Source organism: Muntiacus reevesi, chromosome 5 (assembly GCF_963930625.1).
Source record: "Muntiacus reevesi chromosome 5, mMunRee1.1, whole genome shotgun sequence".
Classification (NCBI taxonomy): domain Eukaryota; kingdom Metazoa; phylum Chordata; class Mammalia; order Artiodactyla; family Cervidae; genus Muntiacus; species Muntiacus reevesi.
In genome coordinates this window covers 52,323,867-52,350,889 of record NC_089253.1, presented here as the reverse complement: position 1 = coordinate 52,350,889, position 27,023 = coordinate 52,323,867, and the positions used below count along the sequence as shown (strand labels likewise).

Genomic DNA, 27,023 nt, shown 5'->3' with positions numbered 1-27,023 from the left:
GAGAAAGCTCTCACACTCAAGATTCGCGACGACACACGCGGCCACCTGGAAGCCACTCGGTGAGCGCCACCCCTTCCCTCGGGCGGGGCAGACACCGAGGCCCTCCGAAGTCCTGACCCAAGCGACAGCTCTGACGTGCGGGCTCGGACCGCGCGCCTCACGGAGCAGAAACCGCTAGCGGTCCGGCGGAGAAAGCAACGCGGGGAAGCCCAGGGGGCGGCTTCCCTCACGCCCGCACTCTTGACCCGGCACCCCACGGACGCAGTCGGCTGCGGCCGTCGCAGCGCCCCTCAGCGGTCAGCCCGGCCCTTCCCGCCCCCGGAAGTGACGCGCGGCGGCTGCGGCGGCTGCGGAGTCCGGGAGGGGCCCCGACGCAGCCCAGGGGGCTCGAGAGAGGCGGCGGCCGCGGAGCGACTGGCAAGCTCAGCCGCGGCGAGGAACGCCCAGAGCGCGCGCGCCCGGCGGGTAGCGGCCCTGACGACCCGCGCCGCCGCCGCGTGCGGGGGCGGGGAGGGCGGGGCGCGACGAGCCGCGGCGGCGGCGGCGGCGGGAGATGCGGGCGGCTGCGGGCACCCGGCGGGCTCGGCTCGGCCGCTGGCGCCTTCTCCGGCTCCGCCGCGAGGGTCGCAGCGGCTGCCGCGCCGTCCTCGAGTTCCCAGCGTGAGGAGAGGAGCGTCTTGTTGGAGGCGGAGACCCGGAGGGAGCCCCGCGCGCGGCCTCGGTGAGCGTCCGCGTCCGGGTCCCGCGGCCGCCGCCCCCGCCGGTGGGGCGCCGGGGCGGGGGGCTGGCTGCACCTCAGGAAGCGGGCGCGGGGCCGTGGCGCGCTCCCGGGGGGCCCGGCCCGGTCTGCCGGCTCAGTCAGCCCGGCCCGCAAGCGGGCCGGTGGGCGCGGGACATACCCGTCTCTCTCCCTTCGCCCCTTATTTGGTCCCGCGAGGCCCCTGGGACCAAGGGTGGCGGTGTTTTTTTATTCTTTTCTTTTTTCGCCGGGGTGGCGGAGGGGAGGGCCCGAGGGGAGCGTCTCTGGCTTTCTGTGGTGACAGGAAGTTGGAAAGTGAAAGCGCAGCGAGTCGGTGCTCACCCGGGCCCGGACTTTGATCTCCCCCGGGGCACGCGGTCTTCCGCGTTTCTTCCTGTCCCCACGCTCAAAACCCATCCGGCGTCGACTTTCAGTTCTTTTTCTACTTCTCTCCAGCCAACCCTCTCCCCTCGTTACTTTCCGGTTAGTACACAGCTGCCGTGAGGCTTCTTTCCTGAGAAGACCAGTTGGAAACATCTTTCGGGGGCTGAATGTTAACTGACCTGGGCAGGCAATAAGGGACCTTGTTGACCGAGGTAGTCAAGGGATACACAGTTGGCTCCCCACCCCCGCCCCAGGCTATTGCTATTTAAAGTTTAGGGCATTTAAAGAAGACTTCGGAGTTTAATCCCTCATCGGAACGGTTCACCCATCTCTGGTTGGTGAATAAGATCCTTCTTCCTCTCCTTTTGCCATCTTCCACTCACCGTCCCACTGCGTGGAAAACTTGGTGCTTCAGTATTTAAGACTGTCAGTGAAAAAAAACAAAGACTGTGATATTTTCTTTAAAATGTATTGTGATTCAATTTCCCCCTCAGTAACTCTCCTCTCTTTGATTTTATTTAAACGTTAAAACTGCCTAAGTGCAATCCATTTAGGGAAATGTTGTTTTAAAGTTTTATTGTAATAGTACACTTACAGTATTCTGTTGTATACAATACTGTATAGTTAGATACAGCAGGTTACTTTTTGACAGCTATAAAGATTTTTAACTCAAAATTCGCCTTAATACATTTTATAATTTGTATCTGTTTTACTTAAGCAGCACTCTGAATTTGGAGACATTTATTTTTTGGGTCTTAACTACTGTTTCTGAAAAATAGTTGGGCCATGGGTCACCACAGCAACTGGGCTGTGTGTATGATAAACATGTTTAGGGTGGGAAAGGTTCCATTTAGTAGAGACTTCCTTTCTCTAATGAGTTACTTCCAATATGCTCCTTCTTTCCTTTTCGCACAGGGATTAATCTACTGTCTTTTAAGTGCGAGTTAGTTAGTGTTAGTCGCTCAGTCCTGTCAGACTTTTGCGACCCCATGGACTGTGGCCCACCAAGCTCCTCTGCCCATGGAATTCTCCAAGCAAGAACACTGGAGTGGGTTGCCATTTCCTTCTCCATTTTAAGTGTTAGAATCAATTATGTTTTCCATATTTAACCCCTCAAAAATCAGATTCCTTCATTTGGAATGTTAAGTATGTCTCTCCCTCATTATACTACTTCTAAAAAACTCTTTAAAACTGAAATTTTGGGGAAAAACTAGTTGTGGAAACATTGAGGTTTTCATGAAAAGGTTTTCAAGAAAAAGGATTTGGGTTTCTTTTGATAAGAATAAGAATAAAAGTATTAAATATTTTTGTCTCTTTATTTCACCTTTGTAATTTTAAATAACTTCTGACCTTTTTTTGCTTTAATTCTCTTTTACGGCTGAAGAAATCGTTGAATTTCATATCAATGGCACACTTATAGGAACTCAAATGAAGAGGTTCAACTTATGTGTTCTGTGGTTCACCACCTTTTCAATCAAAGAATAAACATATCAAAGTTGAGTGAGTAAAATATTCCTTTAAAGTACCTGCTGAAGATGTCCATTTTACATCTTTGTTAGTTTTTCCCAATAGAAAAAAAAAATTTTCCAGTACTTCAGTCCAAAACCACAAGTGCCCATTTTCTTTCACAATAATTCTCTATCCTAGACACACTGTAAAGTACTACAGAAGCTTCAGCGTTTTCCACACAGTTAGGTTCTGCCGTCCAGTATCCAACAGCTCCAGCAGGATTTGGCTCAGTCCACAGTTCAGTTCAGTTCAGTCGCTCAGTTGTGTCTGACTCTTTGCAACCCCATGGACTGCAGAACGCCAGGCTTCCCTGTCCATCACCAACTCCCAGAACTTACTCAAAGTTCAGTCCATACTCTCCCCTAATAACTGAGGGAGAGGTAGAAATTAAACCCACACCACCTTGGGAACACTTCCTATTTGCTCAGGATGACTCTTGTGTGCTTGTTGTGGAAATAAATTCATGGTTATTTCTGTTGTTTTGTATGTATTGCTTAGCCATTATAAACCTGCATTATAAACAAGCATTATCTGCAAGATAGGCATAAAACTCTAGGATTTGGTTTGGGGAATTTTTCCAAAAGTAAATGAAATTATAGGCACCAAATTTGTAACAGTTTTGATATTCCAGTTCTCTACTTGTCTGTCCTCCTTTCCCTCCTCTTCCCCTCCTTCTAGCTTCAACATCACCATCATCATCTCTCTCACACATACTCACACTGCTGTAAGCATTCTTGACATGAAGATGGTGTCTGGAAATGTAAAGACTTGAGTTCTTTGGTTAAGCTGAAATTTACTAGGAAATAGTTGTAACAGATTTAGACTAACAAATAATTGTTTAAGTGGGGAACATACATAGTTTAAAAGTAACTTACCATGACAGTCATCATTAGAAGAAAAGCCTCTCTGATAAATTAAGAGAAATGACAGGGGACCCCTCCCCCCAACTATACTTGGTGGATATAGTATAAAACCACTATTTTAACCCAACTGAAGTGAGGCTCTGGAAAGCTGTTTACTAGTGAACATGGTTATTTAGCATTAAAGTAGCACTTCATATTTGTACATTATTGTCAGTTATTATCTAACAATGTAATACTTAGTTACAACCAGAGGTAATGTGGATGCTCTTATCCATCTAGGAAAGTGGTTTCCCTAGGGGACAGAGTACATGAGTGTGATGAAAGAGACTTGGATTCATGGCCTCAGTTTCTCCATTAACTCTCTAACTTTGGGAGGCATCTCCCTTTTTCTATTCTTAATTATTTTCTCATCTCTACTTTTGGACGACAGTATCTCTGTATAACCCGCTTCAAATTTATGACAGAATAATAGGAGGACATTTTGAATGTCTCAGAAAAATTACTGAGATATTTTCCAATATAGTTCCTCATCTCTGGCCTTTTTGGAAGCAGACATAGTTGACTTAAGGATCCCATCCTTTGTGAGTTGTACATTGTTAGAGTTAGGTTTCTCAGGCCTAACTTTTGTGTTGTTTGGAGTGTTCGTTTTTAACATTTTTATTGAGATATGTTTCACATACAGTAAAATTCACCTGACGTGTACGGTTCAGTGGTTTTAGTATATTCCCAGAGTTGTATCACCACTACCACAATCTAAATTTAGAATGTTTTCATCACCCCATTAACAGTCACTCCCCTTTTCTTTTCCACACCCATCCCTCCATTCCCAGCCCTAAGCAACCACCAGTCTACTTTTTTTGCCTATTCAAATTAATAGCTGGCTTCTCTCACTTAGCCTAATGTTTTCAAGGTTCATCCATTGAACTAGCCCATATCAGTACTTCATTCCTTTATCTGGCTAATATTCCACGCCGAGGTAATATGGAGGCTTCCCTGATAGTTCAGTTGATAAAGAATTTGCCTGCAATGCAGGAGTGAAAGTGAAAGTGAAATCGCTAAGTCGTGTCCAACTCTTTGCGACCCTGCGGACTGTAGGCCACTAGGCTCCTCTGTCCATGGGATTTCCCACGCAAGAATACTGGAGTGGATTGCCATTTCCTTCTCCAGACCCTGGTTCAATTCCTGAGTCGGAAAGATCTGCTGGAGAAGGGACAGGCTGCCCACGCCAGTATTCTTGGGCTTCCCTTATGGCTCAGCTGGTAAAGAATCCGCCTGCCACGTGGGAGACCTGGGTTTGATCCCTGGACTGGGAACATCCCCTCGAGAAGGGAAAGGCTACATTTTGCTTGTCTGCTCATCAGTTGATGGACATCTGGGTAGTTTATACTTTTTTGAATATTATGAATACCACTCTGAACGTTCCTGCTTATAAATGTCTGTGTGGACATATATTTTCATTTCTCTTGGACATATACCTAGGAGTGTAATTACTGGGTCATATGCTAACTCTGTTTGGGGAACTGCTGCAACTGTCTTCCAAAGTGGCTGTACCAGTTTACATTCCCATTGGCCATGTATGGGGGTTTCACTTTTCTCCACATCTTAGCCAAAACTTATCATCTGTCTTTTTTGCTTGGCTGCGCTGGGTCTTCCTTGCTGTGCTCGAGCTCTCTAGCTGTGGTGTGTGGACTTCTCCTTGCGGCGGCTTCTCTTGTGGGGCATGGGCTCAGTGTTGTGGCGCACAGCTAGTTACTCTGAGGCATGTGGAGTCTTCGGGGCTCGAACCCACGTCCCCTGCATTGGCAGGCAGATTCCTAACCACCAGGGAGGTCAATCACCTGCCTTTTTGATTACAGCCATTCTAATGGGCGTGAAGCAGTATCTTGTTTTGATCTTTATTCCCCTAATAACTAGTCACATTGAGCATCTTTTCATGTGCTTATTAGCTACCTGTATTACTTTTTGGACAAATGTCTTCTCAAATCCTTTGCTTATTTTCAATTTTTTTAAATTGTAGGAACTCTTTATATTTTTTTGATGAAGGAGCCTTATTATTTGAATGCTTTCTTCCATTCCAAGGATTGTCTTCTCATTTGATGGTATTGTTTGCAGCACAAAAGTTTTAATTTTTGCTGTCGTCCAATTTATCTGTTTTTATAGCATTTTAACAGAATAGATTTGATTTAATTTCTGTTCTGATCCAGTGAGATCTAATTCAGACTGAAAACAGGAAGGTTTTGTGTATGTGTGTGTATGTGTAAAGTTCCCTTGTAGACGTTTTAGGATGTGCTTATGTATATTTGGCCAGAGTTTCCACCCTAAGATTTCTTTCTTATAAACAAGATGTTTTAAAGTTTTTGTGAGGAAAATACCTTTGAGAGAACATTTCCCTGCTGCTCCATTGCCTAAACCAGTGGTTATTAACCGAGATGATACTGTCCCCCAGAGCGTTTGACAATGTGTGTAAACATTTTGATTGCCAAATTGGGCAAGAGGTCTTAGTGGTATCTGGTGGGTAAAGGCCAGGGATATTGTTAAACTGCAGTGCCAAAACAGTCTCCAAGAACAAAAGAATTATCTGGCTCAAAATATCAATAGTGCTGAATTTAAGAAAAAGTGAAGTTGCTCAGTCATGTCCAACTCTTGGGGACCCCACGAACTGACTATAGCCTACCAGGCTCCTCCGTTCATGGGATTTTCCAGGCAAGAATACTGAAGTGGGTTGCCATTTCCTTCTCCAGGAGATCTTCCCGACCCAGGGATTGAACCCCGGTCTCCCGCATTGTAGGCAGACGCTTTACCGTCTGAGCCACCAGGGAATTTAAGGAGCACTGGGCTAAACAGGAAGATCTTAAAACTTGAGGTACTGAAAGGTTTTTCAGTTCCAATCTTGCTAATCAAATAAAAGGGTCTGTGCAGGTGGCACACAGTGGACAGAATGGCGGCTTCCTGTGGACAGGATGGCGGCTTCCTGTGGATAGGATGGCGGCGGAACTTGTAAATTAGGGGACGTTTTGCTGAGTTTTCAGTGCTGCTAACTTATATGAAAATTACATTTATTATAATGCAAACTATTCCCCCTATCTCTGGGCCACCCTGAGACGCACAGAACATCCTGGCATATAAATCAACTGGGCTAGTATAGATAGATGCTGAAATGGTGGTCACCTCAGAGAATATGACAATGAGGTTTTTTTTTAAAAAATATTTATTTAGCTGCACCAGGTTTTAGTTGTGACATGCAGATTCTTAGTTGGGGCATGTGTGACCTAGTTCTCTGACCACAGATCCAGCCCAGTCCCCCTGCATTGGGAGTACGGAGTCTTAGCCCCGGGACTCCCAGGAAGTCCCGACAGTGAGTTTTTAAGATAAAATTCAATAACAGTGATACTGCACAGGTTGGCATTCATCAGTCCTCTCCTGCAATTTATGAAACTAGCTTTATCTCATAGCAGGACTTTTCTTAGACAGTGTGGCATGCTTAAGAGTTTGGGTCTGTATTCAGATTGCCTGGGTTTAAATCTCAGCTCCACCATTTACTTGTGTGACCTTAGACAAGTTACTTAACTCTGTAATGAATCTGTTTTTTCACATATAAAGTGAGGCTGCATCAGTATCTGTCTTACAGGATTCTTGTGGGGATGAAATGAACAGTTAACAGTCTAACACATTTAAAGCACTTAGAACAGTGTGTGACATACAGTGTTGCCTCTTTCAGCTCACTGCTATGGACAGTGCTATCACCCTGTGGCAGTTCCTCCTTCAGCTCCTCAAGGAGCCTCAGAATGATCACATGATCTGCTGGACCTCTGATAATGGGGAGTTCAAGCTTTTGCAGGCAGAAGAGGTGGCTCGTCTCTGGGGCATTCGAAAGAACAAGCCTAATATGAACTATGACAAACTCAGCCGAGCCCTCAGATACTACTATGTGAAGGTAATACACATCCACCTCGAAACAAGAATTGTTCCTTCTTTTCTGTTGAGGTTAGACATACTAATGTCGTGGTATGTTTATTTATTAAAATAACTTTTTAATTGAGGTGTAATTGACATAATTATATTGCTTTTGAGTGTACAGCATAATGATGCAATATTTGTATGCATTATGAAATGATCACTGTTTTAGTTTTAACTCAATTTATTTTATAGCTTCAGCAGCTTGGAATTAGAATAAAAGATGTAAATGTTCTAAGTGTATTTCTGCAAATTCATAGTCAGTACTGGACTCCCATGCACATATTTTATTCCCAATTGCAGTTGTTTTTAAAGAAAAAAATGATTATAGAGTTGGAATAAGGAAAAGGAAATTTGGGATTCTTCAGCATAGATAAATACTCTTGTTTATATCATAATTTACTTTAAAAATTATCTCATACTGTTTTTTAGGTGTACTTAATTTTTACTGTTTAGTTTAACCCAGAACACAAATTAATACTTTAAAGAATAACTGTTAATACCTAGGTTTGATTTTTTAGTTAAAATTTTTTGTTTAATTTCTAATTATTTTGAATACATTCTTGGGCACGGAAGTAAAATAAAATGCTCAAATGAAGAGAATTAGAGTGAGAAGCTGGGATCTTAATTTCTTTCACCTTTGAGTGTTGATATTATCAGCTTTCCTGTGTGGAGCGATGAGGTAAGAAACAGCTTGAGTTTCTGAGGGAAGTAGGAACCTTAGAAGTAATGTTCTAAATTCCTTTTGCTTCCTGAGGATGTGAGTGTTTTTGTACCTTTGGAGTTAAGCAATTAAAATCTTTCAGCTTTTTTTTTTTTTTTTTTTTTGGGTAAATCTTTCAGCTTTTATGCAACATATTAGTTCAGTTGTTAATAAGACATTTAAATGTTCTTTTAACTTGTACTCCATAATGGTTGGAACTGTGTTTGGTATGGCTGGATAAATTTGGGTGATTTTGAAGTTTTCAAGTAAACTACCTATCAAATAGAGAACCCCATTCAGTCAGCTTTCTCATGATCTTTGGGGGGTGGGGTAAAGTTTTAACAAATGCTTAAGAAAAGCTTAAGAAAGTCTGAGTGCTTATTTTATTTATCTACAGAATATCATTAAAAAAGTGAATGGTCAGAAGTTTGTGTACAAGTTTGTCTCATACCCAGAGATTTTGAACATGGACCCAATGACAGTGGGCAGGGTTGAGGGGGAGTGTGAAGCTTTAAGCCTCAGTGAGCTCAGCAGCAGCAGTTCCAAAGATGTGGAGAATGGCGGGAAAGAGAAGCCACCACAGCCTGGTGCCAAGACCTCGAGCCGCAATGACTACATACACTCCGGTTTATATTCTTCTTTTACTCTCAACTCTTTAAACTCCTCCAATAGGAAACTTTTCAAATCTATAAAGGTTGAGAATCCAGCTGAGAAATTGGCAGAGAAAAAGTCTCCTCAGGAGCCAACTCCATCTGTTATCAAATTTGTAACAACACCTTCAAAAAAGCCATCAGTTGAACCTCCTGCTGCCTCCATTTCAGCTGGCCCAGGTATTTCTTCATCTTCAGAAGAAACTATCCAAGCATTGGAGACTTTGGCTTCCCCCAGACTGCCTTCCCTGGAAGCACCAACTTCTGCATCAGGAGTTACTGCCCCTTTTACCACCACACCTCCTGTTTCGTCCGTGTCCCCTTTGCAGGAGCCTCCTAGAACTCCTTCACCACCGCTGAGTTCCAACCCAGACATGGACACAGACATGGAATCAGTGGCTTCTCAGCCAATGCAGCTTCCAGAGAACTTGTCCCTGGAGCCTAAAGATCAGGATTCAGCTTTGCAAGAAAAGGACAAAACTAATTCATCGAGGTCCAAGAAACCCAAAGGTTTAGAGCTGGCACCGACCCTTGTGATCACGGGCAGTGATCCAAGTCCACTGGGAATTTTAAGCCCATCTCTCCCTACAGCTTCTCTTACACCAGCGCTTTTTTCACAGGTAACATTCTCTTTCCTTTTAATGCCACCATTTATTTTGTTTTTTTTCTCAACTTTTAAAACAAATTCAGAATTTATAACCTCAGTTCTCATTCTCCTACATAGTAGGTTTGCTTTAGAGAGGTTATATGTGACTCTGTGAAAGTAACCTAATTTTTCCACTTTCTCCTAAAGAAAATAAGTATATTCTCTCTCTCTTTGGTGGAGGTGGGGGGTGGTCTTATAAAACAACAGTGACAATCTCATGTTAGAAAATAACAGATCCTGCGGACCTTAATAAACATGGTGTGATGTTGAATAACAAGTTTTACAGTTATCTAACATTAGCTATTTCTTAACTTTTTCATCTCATAGAATATTTAAACACGTTACTCGCAGACCTCATTATTAAGGGGAAAGCATGTTTGTGACTCAGTTACCTATTATTTTTCCATACTTGAATTCAGATTGGTTTTGTTTTTCTATTTGACAAAGATTGTACAAAAAACAGTTTAGAAAATACTTTGACCTTTTTCTTTTCTGGGTTGTAAAAGTAATTTCCGACTGTTTCCTCAGGATAAGATTTCAGACTTGGAGATACTTGGAATGGAGAATAAGACAATATTTGGGTTCAGGGCTAATTGTGTATTACTACAAGGATAAAGCATAATCCTGATAAGCCATTTAGTTATATTTTTGGCTTGTATATTGCAGACTCCCATCTTACTGACTCCAAGCCCCTTGCTCTCCAGTATCCACTTTTGGAGTACTCTCAGCCCTGTCGCTCCCCTGAGTCCAGCCAGACTACAAGGTGCTAACACGCTTTTTCAGGTAAATTACACAGAAGCTTGTCTTTTGTAACTGGGGTGTGGTAAATGAACAGAGAGGCAAAGGCAGTGTCCACTCTGAAGTTAATCATTGTAAAACTTCTATTTAAAAAGTGTTCCTTAGATTTACTTTTGAATTTCTAAGTGTTAATTTTCTGGCCCGCAAACAACTCAGATTGATATTCACAAACAGAATTTCCTTTTCATTGTTTACTATTTCATACATTTGAATTAGACTAAGAATTGTTCAGTACTGTAGTAAATTTTGAGCTCATCCAATTTTTAAAATCATTTTAAATGCTGGAAATCCTCTTTTCTAAAAAAATGTGAGTGTGTGTATGTATGTATATTTGGGGGCATTCTCTGCACATAGATTTCCCCTTTTAACTGAGGATTTTTTTTTAAATAGAAAAAACTCTTGAGAATAGTATTGTCAAATACTCCTATTTTCCTGTCAGTCAGAATTGATATTCATCAGCATTTTAAATATACATATATATATTTTAAAAATGAGTATTGCATTACCTTTAACAAAGACCTTATTAGGAAAGATCTCATAGCTGTAAACCATTATTTTGCCTAAACTATCTAGACTTTATAACTTGTCAGCTTTCTTATATTGATTCATTCACTTATTCCAGGGTGACTCCCTGGGAGATTTTCTTAGATTTTGTAATTTTTTTTTTAGATTTTGTAATTTAAATTTTCATTTGTTCTTTTGAAAATGGAATGGTAAGGGGTGGGGAAAGAAAAAAAAATTTTTTAATCTTTCTACTAATGCAATTATTTTTGCAGAAACTTCCAAATTGCTGAATAGAAAGAATATGGAAAATTTTCCATATTTCCTTTTACATTTTTGTTTGCCTCTCACAAAGAGATAATTGATTTATATAGAGAAAGCCACAGTGCTCAAGTAGCTTCAGCCTGGAATTTCCATACAGATTTGGTCTCAGAATACATGATGGGGAGTGCTTTTCTAGGATGAGCACCCTGCAACTCTTTGCAGCAGTTATGAGATGGGCATCTCCTCCTGGACCTCTTTTTGACAGTCTGTGATTTGCTGTATAATTGAATTATAGTCTACAGAGTGCATGCTGTCCTTTTCTGAACTTTCTGTAACCTTCATGTGAAGTCAAGTGTGAACTGTGTACTCTAGCATCTAAGGAAAAGTATAAATTTGTTTTTACATTGCATCAAGGTAGGCTGGAGAGTGTTAATATGTAAGACAAACATATTTTTTAGAAAAGTTTTTGTGACATCATATTGTTCCATGGTAAACAGTTAGTGCCTTTGTCCTGTGAGCCACAGCAGGGGCTGTTGTGTTCTACCTCAGGGAATGTAATAGGGACAGAAGGTGAAGTTTAAGATTGCGTAATAGGGTAATGACGTGTTTTTATTTTCTTTCTCAGTTTCCTTCTGTGCTGAACAGTCATGGGCCGTTCACTCTGTCTGGCCTGGATGGACCTTCTACCCCTGGCCCATTTTCCCCAGATCTACAGAAAACATAACCTATGCACTTGTGGAAGGAGAGAATTAAGGAATAAGGAAAGAGAAAGACATTCAACATGATTACATTTAAAGTGAGGGATTGATATTTCATGATGCTAATAGACTGTTATGATTTCTGCTGTTCCCCATTAAAATGCTTTTTAGGATTCCCTTTGAATAGGACTTTGAATAGGAATACAAGCTAGACTGTATATAAAAATGCCTTAATTGGAGTCCAAACTCCACCTCCCTCTTTCTTTTTAAAAAATATTTTGAACCTTGTGTTAAGGAAATTTTTAATGGGGTTTAGCATTAGGCTATGCTTTGCAAGAGAATTCAGAACAAAATTACTCCTCTTGCCTTATTGGGACCCTTTGGCAGTTATGCTTTGAGCGTATTATATAAGGAAATTCTAGTTAAATGAAGTTAGCCATATCTTTAGGACTTACATGTGCTCTGTTGAATACTGAAAGTGAGTTGTGCATAAGCAGTGGAAGAAAAAGAATCATTCCTAGTCACACGAAGTAAGATTGGAGCAGGACTATTGGGGATATTCTGTTTTGCTGTGAAGTATAATGTATGTAAGCAACTCCACAAGAAGTTATCTTACATACATTTATTCAGGGTGGTTTTCTTAGCCCTATGTATTATCTTGACTGAATCTGAACAGAGCGTGGAGCTAGTTTACTCCCACATAAGGAGATTTTTAAACCTGGGGCTTAAGGCAGTGTTTGGAACAAACAGTGAGAATATGGGGCCTCATATCTGGCACAGAAATGTCATCTGCTGGTATGATTCTACACCCATGGAATACTTATGGTAAATGATGGATTTTAGGAGGATGAACCTGGGTTTTGAGAGTCTGAGGCATCTCTGAGTCAAGGATTCAATTGAAAAAACTTGAAACAACATGTAGGTGTTTCCCAGTTAAAAGATACCCAGTGTGAAGGACCTTTTTTTCTGTTTATTTTATCCCATATCCTACTGTTTATTTATCTTTTAAATTTAAAGTTGTTAGAGGTTGTGATAGTTTTAATTAGGAAGATGAAAAGCAAAGTGAACTCTTTAAATCTATAGTGAGGTAAAAATACACTTATTTCCTTGATTTTTCTTTTTTTTTTTAATTAGAAAGTAGCAAAGCTCATCTGGATTGGATTATTCATATTAGTAGCGAAAAATGTCGGCCTTCATCTCTGTCAGATTTGTGAAATGTTAGCATATAGTTGTCACTGCCAGGTCCAGACAGATTTGTTGGACCCCTAAGCTGATTTGATGCCAATATCACAGTGGAGTCTTTTGAAAAATTTGGCTTTAAAGTCCAGGATTAGATGATATGTTGCTGCCACCACCACCTTGCCCATTAAACTAGTCTTTTAACCCTAGAAATAGTTCCTATAATTGAACGACTTGAACTAAATGGTATATGAAAGTAGTAAAGGACTTGAGGGCTCAAAGTGACACTGCTATAAACCAGCATCTTCCAGTTGTATATGTTTGCTTGAAATTTGTTTTATACAGTATAGAGAAACTCTGGTATAAGATGTCTATGCTAATTCATTAGTAGCAGAAGGATGGTATTCAGGGAGCTGCCTTTTATATTTGTAGTGTTGGAGACCTGTTACTGTTTAATTTGTGGTTATCAGCTGAAAAGTTCTGTTCCTGAGATGTGCAATAGTAGTGTTGAAAGGTACTGTTCCGTGGTGATGGGGAACAGACATACTGGATTTTTTTTCCCACACTGAATCATGTAGTTTGCATGTTTTTTGAAATCAGACTGCTCAGCAGCACTTTGGACTAGTTTTATTAGGTTAATTCACATTTTATACATTAGATAAGTAAATATTGATGGCTTGATTTAACTAGTATTTAAAATTTTGAAAGCACAAAAAATATTTTATTTTGAATCAAAGGAAAAAAGCCATTGGTTTGTTTTCACAGATAGTATCTTTGATAACTAACTGTTTCAGTAAAAGGGTGCCTGGGAACCAACGGCACTGTTAAAACTCAGTCAAAGCAACTTCCTAGGAACCAGTTTTAGTGAGTGCTCTGCCTGTAAATCTCTCCTGGAAGTCTCTGAGAGGTGTGGGCCTTACAAGGTTGATGATGATCTGCTTTTTCTTTGAGATCAACTATTTAGGGGAAGCTGGTGTGTGTGTGTATGTGTGTGTGTGTATGTGTGTGTGTGTGTTCACGTTTTTAAATGAAATAAAACTGCAACCATAGTGAAGTGTATGAGGCAGGTTGTTCTATTTGTAAACTACCTCCTTCCTGGGAAAGTCTCTGATTTTGAAACATCCAGAGTTCTTCTTAGCATCAAAAGGTGACATACCACTTCAGAGCAGTATTCACTGGAGAGACTTATATTTGGTAGCTGTAGCTGGTATCCATCACTAGTCACTTGGCCAGGATGGATGCTGGTAGACAAAAGTAGCCCAAGTTAAAATAGGGGAGCAGGTTTAGTGAACTTTTGCAACTTACGCTGTGATTAGCTTAGCTTTTCGTTTTGCTCTGGCCGGTATCTGAATCAGTTTATGCTGGGAGGTGTTTAACCACCAGTCTGTCTGAAGGAGAAAAGGCCTTAAATTGTAGCATTTGCTGAGTCCATTCCATGGTGTAAGTGACTCCCCTGAGGCTGGTTTTAGGCCACCACCTTGGGGCTGAGAAGGGGTGCCCGCAGGTGGCTCAGGGTCACACACTCAGCCAGTGAACCACTGCGCTTATTCTACCCTCGGGTGGGTTTTCACCTAATTTCTAAAATATTTTTTTCCTTTTGGTTTGTCATAGTGCTTTTGTGATGTAATATTCTTCATGGCCATATTTTTGTATTCAAACAAAGGTGGAAACTTCCATTGATTTTTTAAAAAATTTATACATGATGGAAGAATCCAAAAACCCTCAAAAGATCAACCTTAAGCCTCTTAGAGTTAAAATATAGGTTTAATTTTTCTATATTTTGGTGGCTAAAATACAGGTAATGTGACTTTTTCTTTACATTTTGATGGCCTATATAGTAAAATGGAGCCTATATAGTAAAATGGAACTGGATTTTTTTTTTTTTACACTGGATTTTTTTTTTTTACACTCAAAGAATTCCTTGAAGATTTACATACTCTGTTAGAGATCAAAAAAAAAAAAAAAGAAGGTTAGACTGACTGTTTAATCTATTTACATGGCACGATTTCTAGTTTTTTCATCATATGTGTCACTTAGGTTTGGAGGGACATGCAAATTAGAGGCTTGGAACTGCAGGCTGTCGATGTTACACTTCAGTGCCATTCACACCTGTAATTGTGTAATGTTCACTCTGATGACAGTATTTCATGCTGATCTTAGAACTTGTGTTATGATTCTAAAGTTCTCAAAGTCAGTTCTAATGAATTTAGGCCCATTAGAGCCACTCATTGGCATTTCAGAAAAACATTCTCTAAGCTTTTTGAACACACACCTTAATCAATAAAAGGCTTTGAACACAATCCCCTATTGCAAATTTGTGTGTATGTTTGTTAGGTTATGTACTGCTAAAGTCGTATGTATACTGTAAGACACACACAGAAACAGAAACTAAGGATAATATAAGTAAATCTTGAGTAGAAATTCTAATGCTTTTTCCTGCTTCCAGTAGATTGCCTTGTGCACCCTCTGGGGCACACTCGACTCTAAAGACCCCTGACTCAGGGCATTGTTTCTCAGTCTGATCTTGGAAAAGAAGAGTTTTGGTTGTGATATGTGGGGAAATCCTTTACATATTTGATCTGATTTTTATGTAAACTCTCTAGAAGAGATTAGGAACTTTTCAGCAGAGCTTGTCATCAGCTTTCTGAGATTTCCTGTTTCTTTTTCATACGTTGGTAAATAACCCATCACGAAATGTTTTACAGAGCTTTATGCTTACTATTTTTGACAGTGTGGTTGTCTGTTTCCTTTTCATATTAGAAATTTACTGACCGCTCACAAATTTCCCTTGTCCTTATTGTTATATTTTACCAACAATTTCAGAATTACTTAAAGTTGCTTTATTTTAAAATATGTAACAACTTCCATTTTCTTACTGCATTAGTCAGTTTTATTATTTTGGTAACATTTTGGTATCTGAAGAAATACTTTCTTGAAGAGTTTGTTCTGTGTATCATTTCATTTACTGTATATATTTTATTTGCCTATGCCAGAAATCTAGAATTGTGCTGAGGTACCATTCTTAGGTATGTAAACAGGTATGGTGACAAGTGTAGGTCTCTGTGCGGAAGCCTGGAGTTCTGAGTGAAGGACCACTTTTCAGAATGAAAGCTAGACTCCTCACAAAGTTCATGGTCTGTTATCTGAGGGTGTGATAGGATAGAATTGAAAATTTAATTGTTCAATTCATAGTAGTGAAGTGGAGGCCAGCCATAATTGTTTGGGGCAGGTACTCTGTCCAGAGAATTAGTTAGGTGGAAAGTGTTCTATTAATTATCTTCCTGGTTTTGGGTCAGCAGAGTGTTTTGTTACTGTTTTTATTGCTGCTTGCATTGCCTGAAACAAGGTGCCCTGTGATTCTTCTGTGTCAACAGAACTCTCCTTACTGAGGTTGAAGTTTTAATCTTAGAATCTAGAGTTCTTGTGGGTGGTGGTGTGTTAAGCAAGAAGAGAAGGCGGTTTGATTTCATTTCTCGTACTTGGTGGAACCTGTTAGGATGAAAGTCATGTTTTTACCTGTAGATGGAGCAGATCTGAGAAGGTGAGTTGTTGATGTACCATAAATGTTCCATTTGAAGCTGCCGGTTTCTTCAAGCTCCTTTTCTGGAAGGAAAAAAAAATGTGCTAGATTGACAGCCTGGCAGAAAATAGCGATTTCTAGGGTGCTGACATCTGCACTTAGCCATTATGCAAATGGAAATTAGAGTGGTTTATCTGAGAGGGGCAAGGTTAACTCTAAGCTTTGTGTAGAAGAAACCAGGAGATTCAGGTGGTTGTTAACATTTTAAATGATACCTTTAACAAGAAAATTTATGAGGAATACAATCAAGCATAGTAAGTCTCTTGAACTCTAATCTTTTGACTATAATACATACCAAGAAGTTTTATGAGGCTTAAATTTTTATTTTAAAATATTTAATTGGGAAACCAGAGCATTTTTTTCCAAGTCATTCTGATTGGCTGAGTGCGTGTGTATGTGTACCAATTACTGACTTGAGTATGTGTTTGTATGTATGTGTATAAATAAATCTATTTTTCAGAGGGAACATATGGTCATCCTAGTCTAGGATGGTTCCTAGGCTATTTTATACTAAAACTTAAGAAAAAAATTGGCTGCACTTTGCAGTTGTCACTTTTGTAAAACTTAATGCCTTGCACATTTCCATTTTTTTAAATGCGTAGAATCATAGGCCTTAAAAATTGCTTGTCAGCATTTTAGAAATACTGTATAGTGCCACATGTGACATACTTTAAGCAAAGTCACCATAAACTGTTCTCTTATGTTCATGTATTGAGCAAATAAGGATGTTCTTTCTAAAAATTTCTACATTTTTGTGTAAAATCCTTGCTGTATTGCATTCTAAGTTTCTCAGAGAGGATGTTTATACTAGATATAGTATTTCTAAAATACAAATCTAACCATGATTGAGCTAGTGGTGGAGAAATTCTGGCATTGTAGCCTATTTATCCTTTTGAACTATACATAGAAAGCATTCACAGAAACCTCAGAGTATCTTGGGCTGAATGTTCTTAGCTTTGCCTTGTTGCCCATCTCATCGGGGCCCATTCTGGTTCTTGTCCCCTCCAAGGATTATGAGCCCTGCAAAGACAGGCCTGGGATCTTCTGGACCAGTTTAGGGGGTGGCGGTGCCCTGTGGTTGGGCCTGACTTCTGGCTGGTGGAATCGTTCAAGCCTGCCTAGAGTTCAGGGGTGGGAACACCGTGTACTGATACGACATTACTTGGCACTTTGGGGGCACCATTACTAGCACTGTTTTGTTTTTTAATAACTGGAAGCACTTAATGATTATTTTGTTTAATTTCAACTTAAGGATATTGAGGGTCAGGGATGTTAAGGTTTTATTGTTTATACTTTCTGGAACTTAAGACTATTTGGAGAAGGGATAAATGGATTACCCAGTGAGCCATTCTAGGCCCTGTAAGGTATGCTCTTTTGAATAGGATGCTTTAAAAAATTTACAAGCTTTTAATATTGTGCTTTTGTAAAAATGTATGACTTTTAATAATTTGCAATTGCTGGATTATACTCAACTTTGTGAACTTGCCAACTTTTCTTTCTGTTTAATCATTGTTGCTTATTGTCTATCATGTAGGGGACATAGTCCCTTCTAAGACATTTCATACTTTTTGTTTTTGATGGCAGTATTACCAAGGGTGTTTATGTGTACATTACATTCATTGCTTATGTGATAAAGAAACATATTGTATGAACTTCCCTGTTCAGTATTAGTGAAATTAAGATACATATATGTGAAATTAACTAAGATGCATATATGTAAAGACAGAAATGAATACAACTAATTTTTTATTACTTGAGGCCTATTTATTTGGTTTGGCCATTCAGCCTTATCTAGTCACAATCATAGGTATTTTTTCCACTTTTACCTTCTAGCAGTTTCATTTATCTTTGTGGGTAGAGAAGATTAAATATGAAACTCAGTCCAGTCATTTTGCTACTGATGGGCTTTGGATTGAGGCAAATACAATTTTCGACTAAAACTAGTTTTTTAGAATGAAAAAACTTTTCACTAGATAATCAAGTTGACTTTTTAAAAAAGTGTACAATCTTGTGTTTTGAAGGACAAACTAGTAATTTTCTATGAGTCCTACTGGATCTTCAAGTGTGGACATCACTTGAAAATTAAATAATGTTAAACTTTTGATTTTCACCCACTGAATCTGTAAGTCAGGAAAAAAAAAAAAAGCATGTCTGCTATGGTGTTAACACAAAGAGATGTATCCTTTACATCAGTGTGTCTTAGTTTGCCTCTGTGGTAATAAGAACTTGTCAGGCTGCTTTCCTCAGACTTTGATTCATTCATCTGGGAAGACAGTTACTTCATTGTTTATTTTTCCCCTTGTGTCTTCTGTTGAAATCTGTCTCTCATAATATCTAGTATCCTCTACTTTTGTAAAAACAGAATACTTACATAAAATGCCAGTGCACACCTACCTACCCAAAAGACTGCATTACTGTTAAAGTGTCATTAACAACGTGTCTTGATTAACTTCAGTGTAACTTACATGAGGGAGACCTTCAAAGTATTAAAACCTCATTTCTTTTTCCTAAAACAATTCAAATGACGGTAACTGTTCACATTTATTAAAATCACATCAATCGTTGATGCAACTGGAGAGAGACTGCCACTTCTCTAGCTGAGTGGTTTCACTTACCTGTTGGGAAACTAAGGGGTGTTGTCTTAAGGTGATTAGGATTAGCCAGAGCCTTAGCTCTACGTGTGTGTGGCAGAGAAATTTTACAGAATCTAGGTTGGTGAGGAAGAGCCTGTGCTGACACTTTGAGGGCTTCATAATATGCTGCTTTAAGAGGAAAAAGTGTAGTTAATACTTAGTGCATCTCCAGACAGAGTAAGAGATTGCTCTGAAAACTAATCAGGTGATCTTTGTTTTCTATTGCTTCAAGTTTTATACAAAAATATTGTTAAATTCTGTAATGATGATATGCATCTTTTTAGAAAGATAATACATTTTTTAAAACTATTTTACGTAAGAACTGACAGAGGAATTTGCTTTGTATAATGGCAAGCTGGCTTTAAGAAAGCACTGTATCAAATATACTAGTCCAAAATTCTATAGATATGTTAATAGATGTATGTGCAACTAGATATGGACAATTGTATTTTTTTAAATAAATATTTTTAATAAAATGACTTTCTGAATTACTTCCCTCCTTTCTCATCTGTTGAGGTAGTCTCTATGTAAATTTCCATCTGTGCTAAATGTGGATAAGGAAAGTTCAACTTTTCCAAAGGTTATCATTAAAACCTGGCCTTCAACTATTTGATATTTATCTACATTAAAATATTTAAAGCCTGTGTTGAGATAGATAGTGAAAAGGGGAAATTGTGAAATGATTATTGATATAAAAAGGAATTAAAAGAACTGGCTAGAAAAATTATTTGCTTTGTGAAATCTTTTTATTTTGCTTTTAAATTTTACTTACATTTTTCAGTTCAGGTCAGTTCAGTCACTCAGTCGTGTCCAACTCTTTGTGACCCCATGGACTGCAGCATGCCAGGCCTCCCTGTCCATCACCAACACCTGGAGTCTACCCAAACTCATGTCCATTGAGTTGGTGATGCCATCCAACCATTTCATCCTCTGTCTTCCCTTTCTCCCCCTGCCTTAAATCTTTCCCAGCATCAGGGTCTTTTAAAATGAGTCATCTCTTCGCATCAGGTGGCCAAAGTATTGGAGTTTCAGCTTCAACATCAGTCCTACCAATGAATATTCAGGACTGATTTCCTTTAGGATGGATTGGTTGGATCTCCTTGCAGTCCAAGGGACTCAAGAGTCTTCTCCAACACCACAATTCAAAAGCATCAATTCTTCGGCTCTCAACTTTCTTTACAGTCCAACTCTCACATCCATACATGATCACTGGAATAACCACAGCCTTGAGACGAACCTTTGTTGGCAAAGTAATGTCTCTGCTTTTTAATGTGCTGTCTAGGTTGGTCATAACTTTTCTTCCAAGGAGCAAGTGTCTTTTTATTTCATGACTGCAGTCACCATCTGCAGTGATTTTGGAGCCCCAAAAAATAAAGTCAGCCACTGTTTCCACTGTTTCTCCATCTATTTGCCATGAAGTGATGGGACCAGATGCCATGATCTTTGTTTTCTGAATGTTGAGCCTTAAGCCAACTTTTTCACTCTCCTCTTTCACTTTCATCAAGAGGCTCTTTAGTTCCTCTTCACTTTCAGCCATAAGGATGGTGTCATCTGAATATCTGAGGTTATTGATATTTCTCCCAGCAATCTTGATTCCAGCCTGGGCTTCATCCAGCCCAGTGTTTCTCATGATGCATATAAGTTAAATAAGCAGGGTGACAATATACAGCCTTGATGTACTCCCTTTTCCTATTTGGAACCAGTCTGTTGTTCCATGTCCAGTTCTAACTGTTGCTTCCTGACCTGCATACAGGTTTCTCAAGAGGCAGGTCAGTTTGTCTGGTATTCCCATCTCTTTCAGAATTTTCCACAGATTATTGTGATCCACACAGTCAAAGGCTTTGGCATAGTCAATAAAGCAGAAATAGATGTTTTTCTGGAACTCTCTTGCTTTTTCGATGATCCATCGGATGTTGGCAATTTGATCTCTGGTTCCTCTGCCTTTTCTAAAACCAGCTTGAACATCTGGAAGTTCTCGGTTCATGTATTGATGAAGCCTGGCTTGGAGAATTTTGAGCATTACTTTGCTAGTGTGAGATGAGTGCAATTGTGCGGTAGTTTGAACGTTCTTTGACATTGCCTACTTAGGGATTGAAATGAAAACTGACCTTTTCCAGTCCTGTGGCCACTGCTGAGTTTTCCAAATTTGCTGGCATATTGAATGCAACACTTTCACAGCATCATCTTTTAGGATTTGAAATAGCTCAACTGGAATTCCATTACCTGCACTAGCTTTGTTTGTAGTGATGCTTTGTAAGACCCACTTGACTTCACATTCCAGGATGTCTGGCTCTAGGTGAGTGAGCACACCATCGTGATTGTCTGGGTTGTGAAGATCTTTTTTGTATAGTTCTTCTGTGTATTCTTGCTACTACTTCTTAATATCTTCTGCTTCTGTTAGATCCATACCATTTCTGTCCTTTATTGAGCCCATCTTTGCATGAAATATTTCCTTGGTATCTCTAATTTTTTTGAAGAGATCTCTAGTCTTTCCCATTTTGTTGTTTTCCTCTATTTCTTTGCACTGATCACTGAGGAAGGCTTTCTTATCTCTCCTTGCCATTCTTTAGAACTCTGAATTCAGATGGGTGTATCTTTCCTTTTCTCCTTTGCTTTTGGCTTCTCTTCTTTTCACAGCTATTTGTAAGGCCTCCTCAGATAGCCATTTTGCTTTTTTGCATTTCTTTTTCTGGGGATGATCTTGCTCCCTGTCTCCTGTACAATGTCATGAACCTCCATCCATAGTTCATTTTTAATAGTTACATTTTTCGTAGTTAGTTTTAAAGAAGTATTTAAGTCTTAATCAGACTTTTCCGTTTTAGTCCTTTGTAAGTAGCAGCTTTTGCTTATTTCCACTCTAGGCACTGTTTCTTTACATAGTTTTTCAAATTAGAAACTAGAGACTTCAGTTCGTTTAGCAAATGAAATTAGGCCTTTTTAGAACTGGTCTGATAAACATGGGTGCAGGTGGGGTTAATAGGTGTCAAATCACACTGGAGGTCTGTTTGATGTGTCCAGATGAAAGTCAGAGGAACACACTGCTCCAAGGGGCATGGCGGCCCTTGTGAGACCTCCCTTCAGATGGTGGGCAGTGTTCCGTCAGCACAGTGGGTGGCAGCTGCTAGTGGGGCCTACTGGAGTCCCCTAGACCAACGTTCTGGTGCCTAGAACAGTAGTCCCATGAGGGGGAATAAGTTTGGGATATTGGGTCTTCACCTCTTGGAGAGTCAGAAAGCCTATTAGAATACTAAAAGGTCTATGGAGTCCTTTAGGAAAAAAGCCTTGCTTAATCCACCACTTCTAACCTCTCTTGACTGCTGACACACCCTCTTTTGAGAGCCATAGTGTCAATTTTGTAATTACTTTGTATTTCACAGGTGCATCTAATGATAAACAAATATCCTAATATTGGGTAATTTTCCAGGGCTGGGATTATTACATAGGAGAGAATCATTAACAGTTGTAAGATTTCATATTGATTGTCACTACAAAGCACTGCACTTATTGCAATACACCATGTTACTGAAGGGAGTCCATGAAGTTGACTTCATTTGGAATAATTTTACAATAAGAGGGCATTACATAATGAAACATGAAATAGGAACAGTAATTTCTAGTAGCTGCGCAAGGTTAGGTGGCAAGCACTGATGTCAGGGAGGTTCCTGGGACGTCAGACTTGACTTCGTGATTCTCATATGTTTTGAATACACCATCATTTGATAGAAAACCCTCTCTAGTCAAGGTCACCTTCTGTATCGCCAAATCCAGTGGCTGCTATTCAGTCCACGTGGGGCCTTGTGGCAGCACTGGTTACTTCCTCCTCGAGATACTCTTCACATGCCTTCCAGGAAACCACATTCTCTCCTGAACTTCCTCCTGCTTCTGTGGCTTCTCTCATTTGCTGTGCTGGATCCTGTTCTTTTTTTTTTTTCAAACCTCTGTGTTTGAAAAAAATCCCAGGGCTCAACATTCGATCTCTACATTCCTCCCTGGAAGATCTCATTCCGTCCCATGGCTTTAAACAATCCTTACGTATATATATATAGGTGACCGTGAAATTTATTCCTTCAGGCTTGACTTTTAAGCTCTAGATTTTATATCTATCAGCATTCTTGACATCCAAGATAGCATTGTAAAATGAACTGTCCTGAGACAACTCTTGAGCACCCCCATTGTCTTCCAATGTTAAATGGCATCATCACATGCCCATTACACAAGTCAAATGCCTTGGGGTTATCCTTGATTCCCACCTTTCTCTCATGCCCCCCACCTGATTTATCAGCATATTGTGAGTTTGACTTTCAAAATACACTTTAACCCAATCACTTTCACCACTTCTGATGCTACCAACATTGTCCAAGCCATCACCATCTCTTACGTAGGTGACTGCAGCTGTACCGTTTCTGGTGTCCCCAGTTTCATTCTTGTCCCACAGTCTCTTCTTCACACAGCAACCAGAGTATCACTTCTAAACACGTAAATCAGATCATGCACCTTGCCTGCCCAGAACTAGCCCAATAACAGTCATGTGACTAAAAAAAAAACCCACATTCCTACCATGGCTTATATGATCCAGCCCCCAGCTAGCACCCTAACTTACTTCCTGCCACTCTTCCGCCTTCCTCACCGCACTCAGCCACACTGGCCTGCTTGCTGGCCCTCAGATTCTTCGAGCATACTCAGTCTGAGGGTCCAAGGCCTTTGCACACGTTGTGTGCCCTGCCTGACAGGATCTTCCCGGGGTGTGTGGGTGCTTGATTGTGTCTCTCTTTGGTTTCTTCATAAATGGCACCTCTTTAAAAAGGCCATCTGGAGCCTCTCTTGACATGCCCTTTTCCCATCCCCCTTCCCTGCTTTATTTTTCTCTGTAGCACGCGATTATCACTCATCCCGTGGCATGTTATTTCTCTGTGTACGGTCTGCGAGGCAGGGACTTCTCTTTCTTTGCTATATCTGCACTTAGATCAGTGCCTTAAACCTAGTAGGTGCCAACAAATCTTTTTGAAATGAATGAATGAATTATCTAAAAGACTTTAGTCACTGTGTCTTCCTTTTGCGAATCTGGTGTACTGATGGGTTCGATTCCAAGTAGCAGAAGGAAATGTAGGAATAGAATGATTCCACAGCACTCTGAAATGTCGAAACCCATCAACAAAGATCAGGAAAAAAAGCCCTACTTTCTCTATACCTGACACTGAAGTGTGGTATAAAAGCCTTCGGCCTCTCCTTATTCTGAGTCTGTGTAAGAGGGAAGAGTGGTTTTCAGTCCTTCCTCTGAGAATTTTACTTCTAAACTATCAGGCACGTGTATGGCTGAGAGAGACCCATTTCATGAGAGAGACCCACCTTCAGGGAACGTTGGATCATTTGTTTCTGCGTGCGTGCTCAGTCGTGTCCAACTCTTTGTGACTCTATCGACTGGAGCCTGCTAGGCTCCTCTGTCCATTGGATTTTCTAGGCAAGAACACTGGAGTGGGTTGCCATTTCCTCCTCCAGGGGATCTTCCCAACCCAGGGACTGAACTAAGACTCCTGCGGCTCCTGCATTGGCAAGCAGATTCTTTACCACCAAGCCACTTGAGAAGCCCCCATTTGCCTGTGAGTGTAGATAAAAGGATCGATTGTCCGTGATGGACAACAGGCTTATTAAATTTAAAATATTTTATTTTAGGAAAGATACTCTTTTAGATTGGTTTCAATCTTGTTTTTTATATTCATAAATTTAATCATGATCACCTTAGATATAACCATTGATTCTTCTTCTAAATCTGTATGAAAAGGATGTTTTCTTGGAAAAACACAAGGAAAATATAGCTGCTTTCTTCTTCCCCAGGTCAGTCACTCAGTATGGTTAGATTACACATACATAAATTTGGCTATCATAAAATAAGTATTTATGGACATAGTTAAAACTATACCCCTGCGCCACCAGCTTTCAAAAGATTTTGAATCTGTTTGATTTACAGTAAATACATACCAAACATATGAACAGTTTCTCAGCTGCTAAGGAGGGGGTTTTCAGAATAAAAATTGCTCACAGTTATTAAGCAAACTTCTATGTCAGGCATATCATAATTGCTTTACACAAATTAAGTCTTTCAGAATTCCTTTGAGGTAGGGTAATGTTCTTTTAGAAATATCACTTTACAGATACAAAAAGCAAGGCTGGAAGGGCCTCAGTGATCTATGCAGGGCCACACATCCACAAAGTGAGGTCAGGGCTGAAGCAGGTTTCTCTCTAGCCAGGTCCTCATGACCATGTTAATGGCAGATGGAGCTGGCTTACATGACCATGCCGTGGCTCCAGGATAAGCCTTTCAGTGTGGGGCAGGTAAATGCTCCACCTGAACAGGTTACTGAGAGCCGTGACCCACTTATTCTGTACATTTATATGCATACATTTGTATTTACACAGAGGAAGTGCAGGTAAGCTAACACAGAGAGCCACTGTGATGGCCATTTCACTGCTTCCAGAAGGCTGCGCACTCCTAGCTCCTCCAGGTTGCTGAGTCTGCATTCTCTGTCTATGACTGCAGAACTTCATCTGGACAGGAGTTGGTACTCCTTGACTGAACTGCTTTCAGTATACTGCCCAGCTCAAATTGTTCAGTCGTCCAGGTTTTGTTAAAGAACTCTGACATGGTATAAATAGTTTCTCCCCATGGAAGATGTGCACTTTAAATTAGGTATTTTTTGAGGAATTCTTAGTGTACCTTTCTGTACCTTTTCTAAGCTATTCAATGTCAGTAAGAAAAGCAGAAGCTCCATCCCAATCTCTCAGACAGCTTCTGGACCAATCAGCATTGGTGATTAGCAGTGGCATGCTGGTAAATGTTCATCAGATGATTCTCCAAGGAGACAATAAAGTCATGATTTTGTAGCTTTTGCCAATTTCTCACCATAAATAATCTCACCATGGCTGATCTCAAGCCACTAACCTGTTATCACTGAAAGTGAAATTGGAAAGGTATATATCAAAGCATACCTTTATATAGTATTTCTACCCTGCAGGTACAATAAGTAAGCCTCAAGAGCATAAGTATAAAAGAATTAGGAAATGATGTCTTTTGTGTGAAAGTGTTAGTTGCTCAGTCATGTCTAACTCTTTGCAACCCCATGGATTGTAGCCTGCCAGGCTCTTCTGTCCATGGAATTCTCCAGGCAAGAATGCTGGAGTGGGTTGCCATTCTATTCTCCAGGGATCTTTCTGACCCAGGGATTGAACTCGAGCCTCCTGCATTGCAGGCAGATCGTTTACCATCTGAGTGGATGTGTGCAAAGTCACTGCAGTTGTGTTCAACTCTGTGACCCTACGGTCGCACTGTAGCCTGCCAGGCTCCTCTGTCCATGAGATTCTCCAGGCAAGAATACTGGAGTGGCTTGCCATTTCCTTCTCCATTACCATCTGAGTAATTATAAATTGCATTAAAAACAAAGGCAATAAATTTCTCTAATTTTAAAAAATAGCTGTGTTTAACAACTAGCTCTCAAAATGAAAACTTAGTTGGCTTTTATAAGCTGGTATGAGCTAGCCCAGCATACTGCTGAATCAGTGTCCCAAAGGTAGCAAGATTCAACTTTCCTTTCGATGTTTTGGACTATAGATGAACTACTGATAGCAGGGGTTGGAGGGATTTTGGATGATTAATAAGTAAAAGCACAGTCCTTTGAGCATGCCAAGGAGTAACCTGGGGTTTGTTTTGATTAATTTAAAATCTGTCTATATATAGCAATGATCATTGCTCTTTATAATTTCAACTTGTTTTTTCAAACTTCAACCAAGAATGATCTTCAAACTCAGGGTGTGGTTCATGCAGAAGGTGGCCAATGGATGAAGCATCTAGGTGTCTTCCTTTCCAGCTGGGTATCTTGACTCACTTTCACCAAAAGTCTGAGCCAGGGAAGAGGAGAGCAACTTGAACA

At 40.3% G+C, this 27,023-nt stretch overlaps 1 protein-coding gene across 2 annotated transcripts; it reads left to right on the top strand.

Annotated features, from left to right (window-relative positions):
- Positions 1 to 581: 581 nt before the first annotated feature.
- Positions 582 to 19,580, top strand: ELK4 (ETS transcription factor ELK4). Of its 2 annotated transcripts, XM_065938250.1 has the most exons (6): positions 607 to 721; positions 6,237 to 6,358; positions 7,214 to 7,429; positions 8,550 to 9,422; positions 10,115 to 10,231; positions 11,637 to 19,580. In XM_065938250.1, the coding sequence occupies exons 3-6, from the start codon at positions 7,223 to 7,225 to the stop codon at positions 11,733 to 11,735; spliced, it is 1,296 nt and encodes a 431-aa protein (XP_065794322.1). In that variant the 5' UTR covers positions 607 to 721; positions 6,237 to 6,358; positions 7,214 to 7,222; the 3' UTR covers positions 11,736 to 19,580. The 2 variants fall into 2 exon arrangements, with proteins under 2 accessions (XP_065794320.1, XP_065794322.1); XM_065938248.1 differs by lacking the exon at positions 6,237 to 6,358 and having other exon boundaries at positions 582 to 721.
- The last annotated feature ends 7,443 nt before the right edge of the window (positions 19,581 to 27,023 follow it).

What these genes read in the sequence shown, in the direction of transcription:
- ELK4 (XM_065938248.1), top strand. Translation starts at nt 7,223, where the DNA reads ATGGACAGTGCTATCACCCTGTGGCAGTTCCTCCTTCAGCTCCTCAAG. An exon ending in CACCAGCGCTTTTTTCACAG is followed by an intron (nt 9,423 to 10,114) that starts GTAACATTCTCT and finishes TGTATATTGCAG; the next exon opens with ACTCCCATCTTACTGACTCC. An exon ending in GTGCTAACACGCTTTTTCAG is followed by an intron (nt 10,232 to 11,636) that starts GTAAATTACACA and finishes TTTCTTTCTCAG; the next exon opens with TTTCCTTCTGTGCTGAACAG.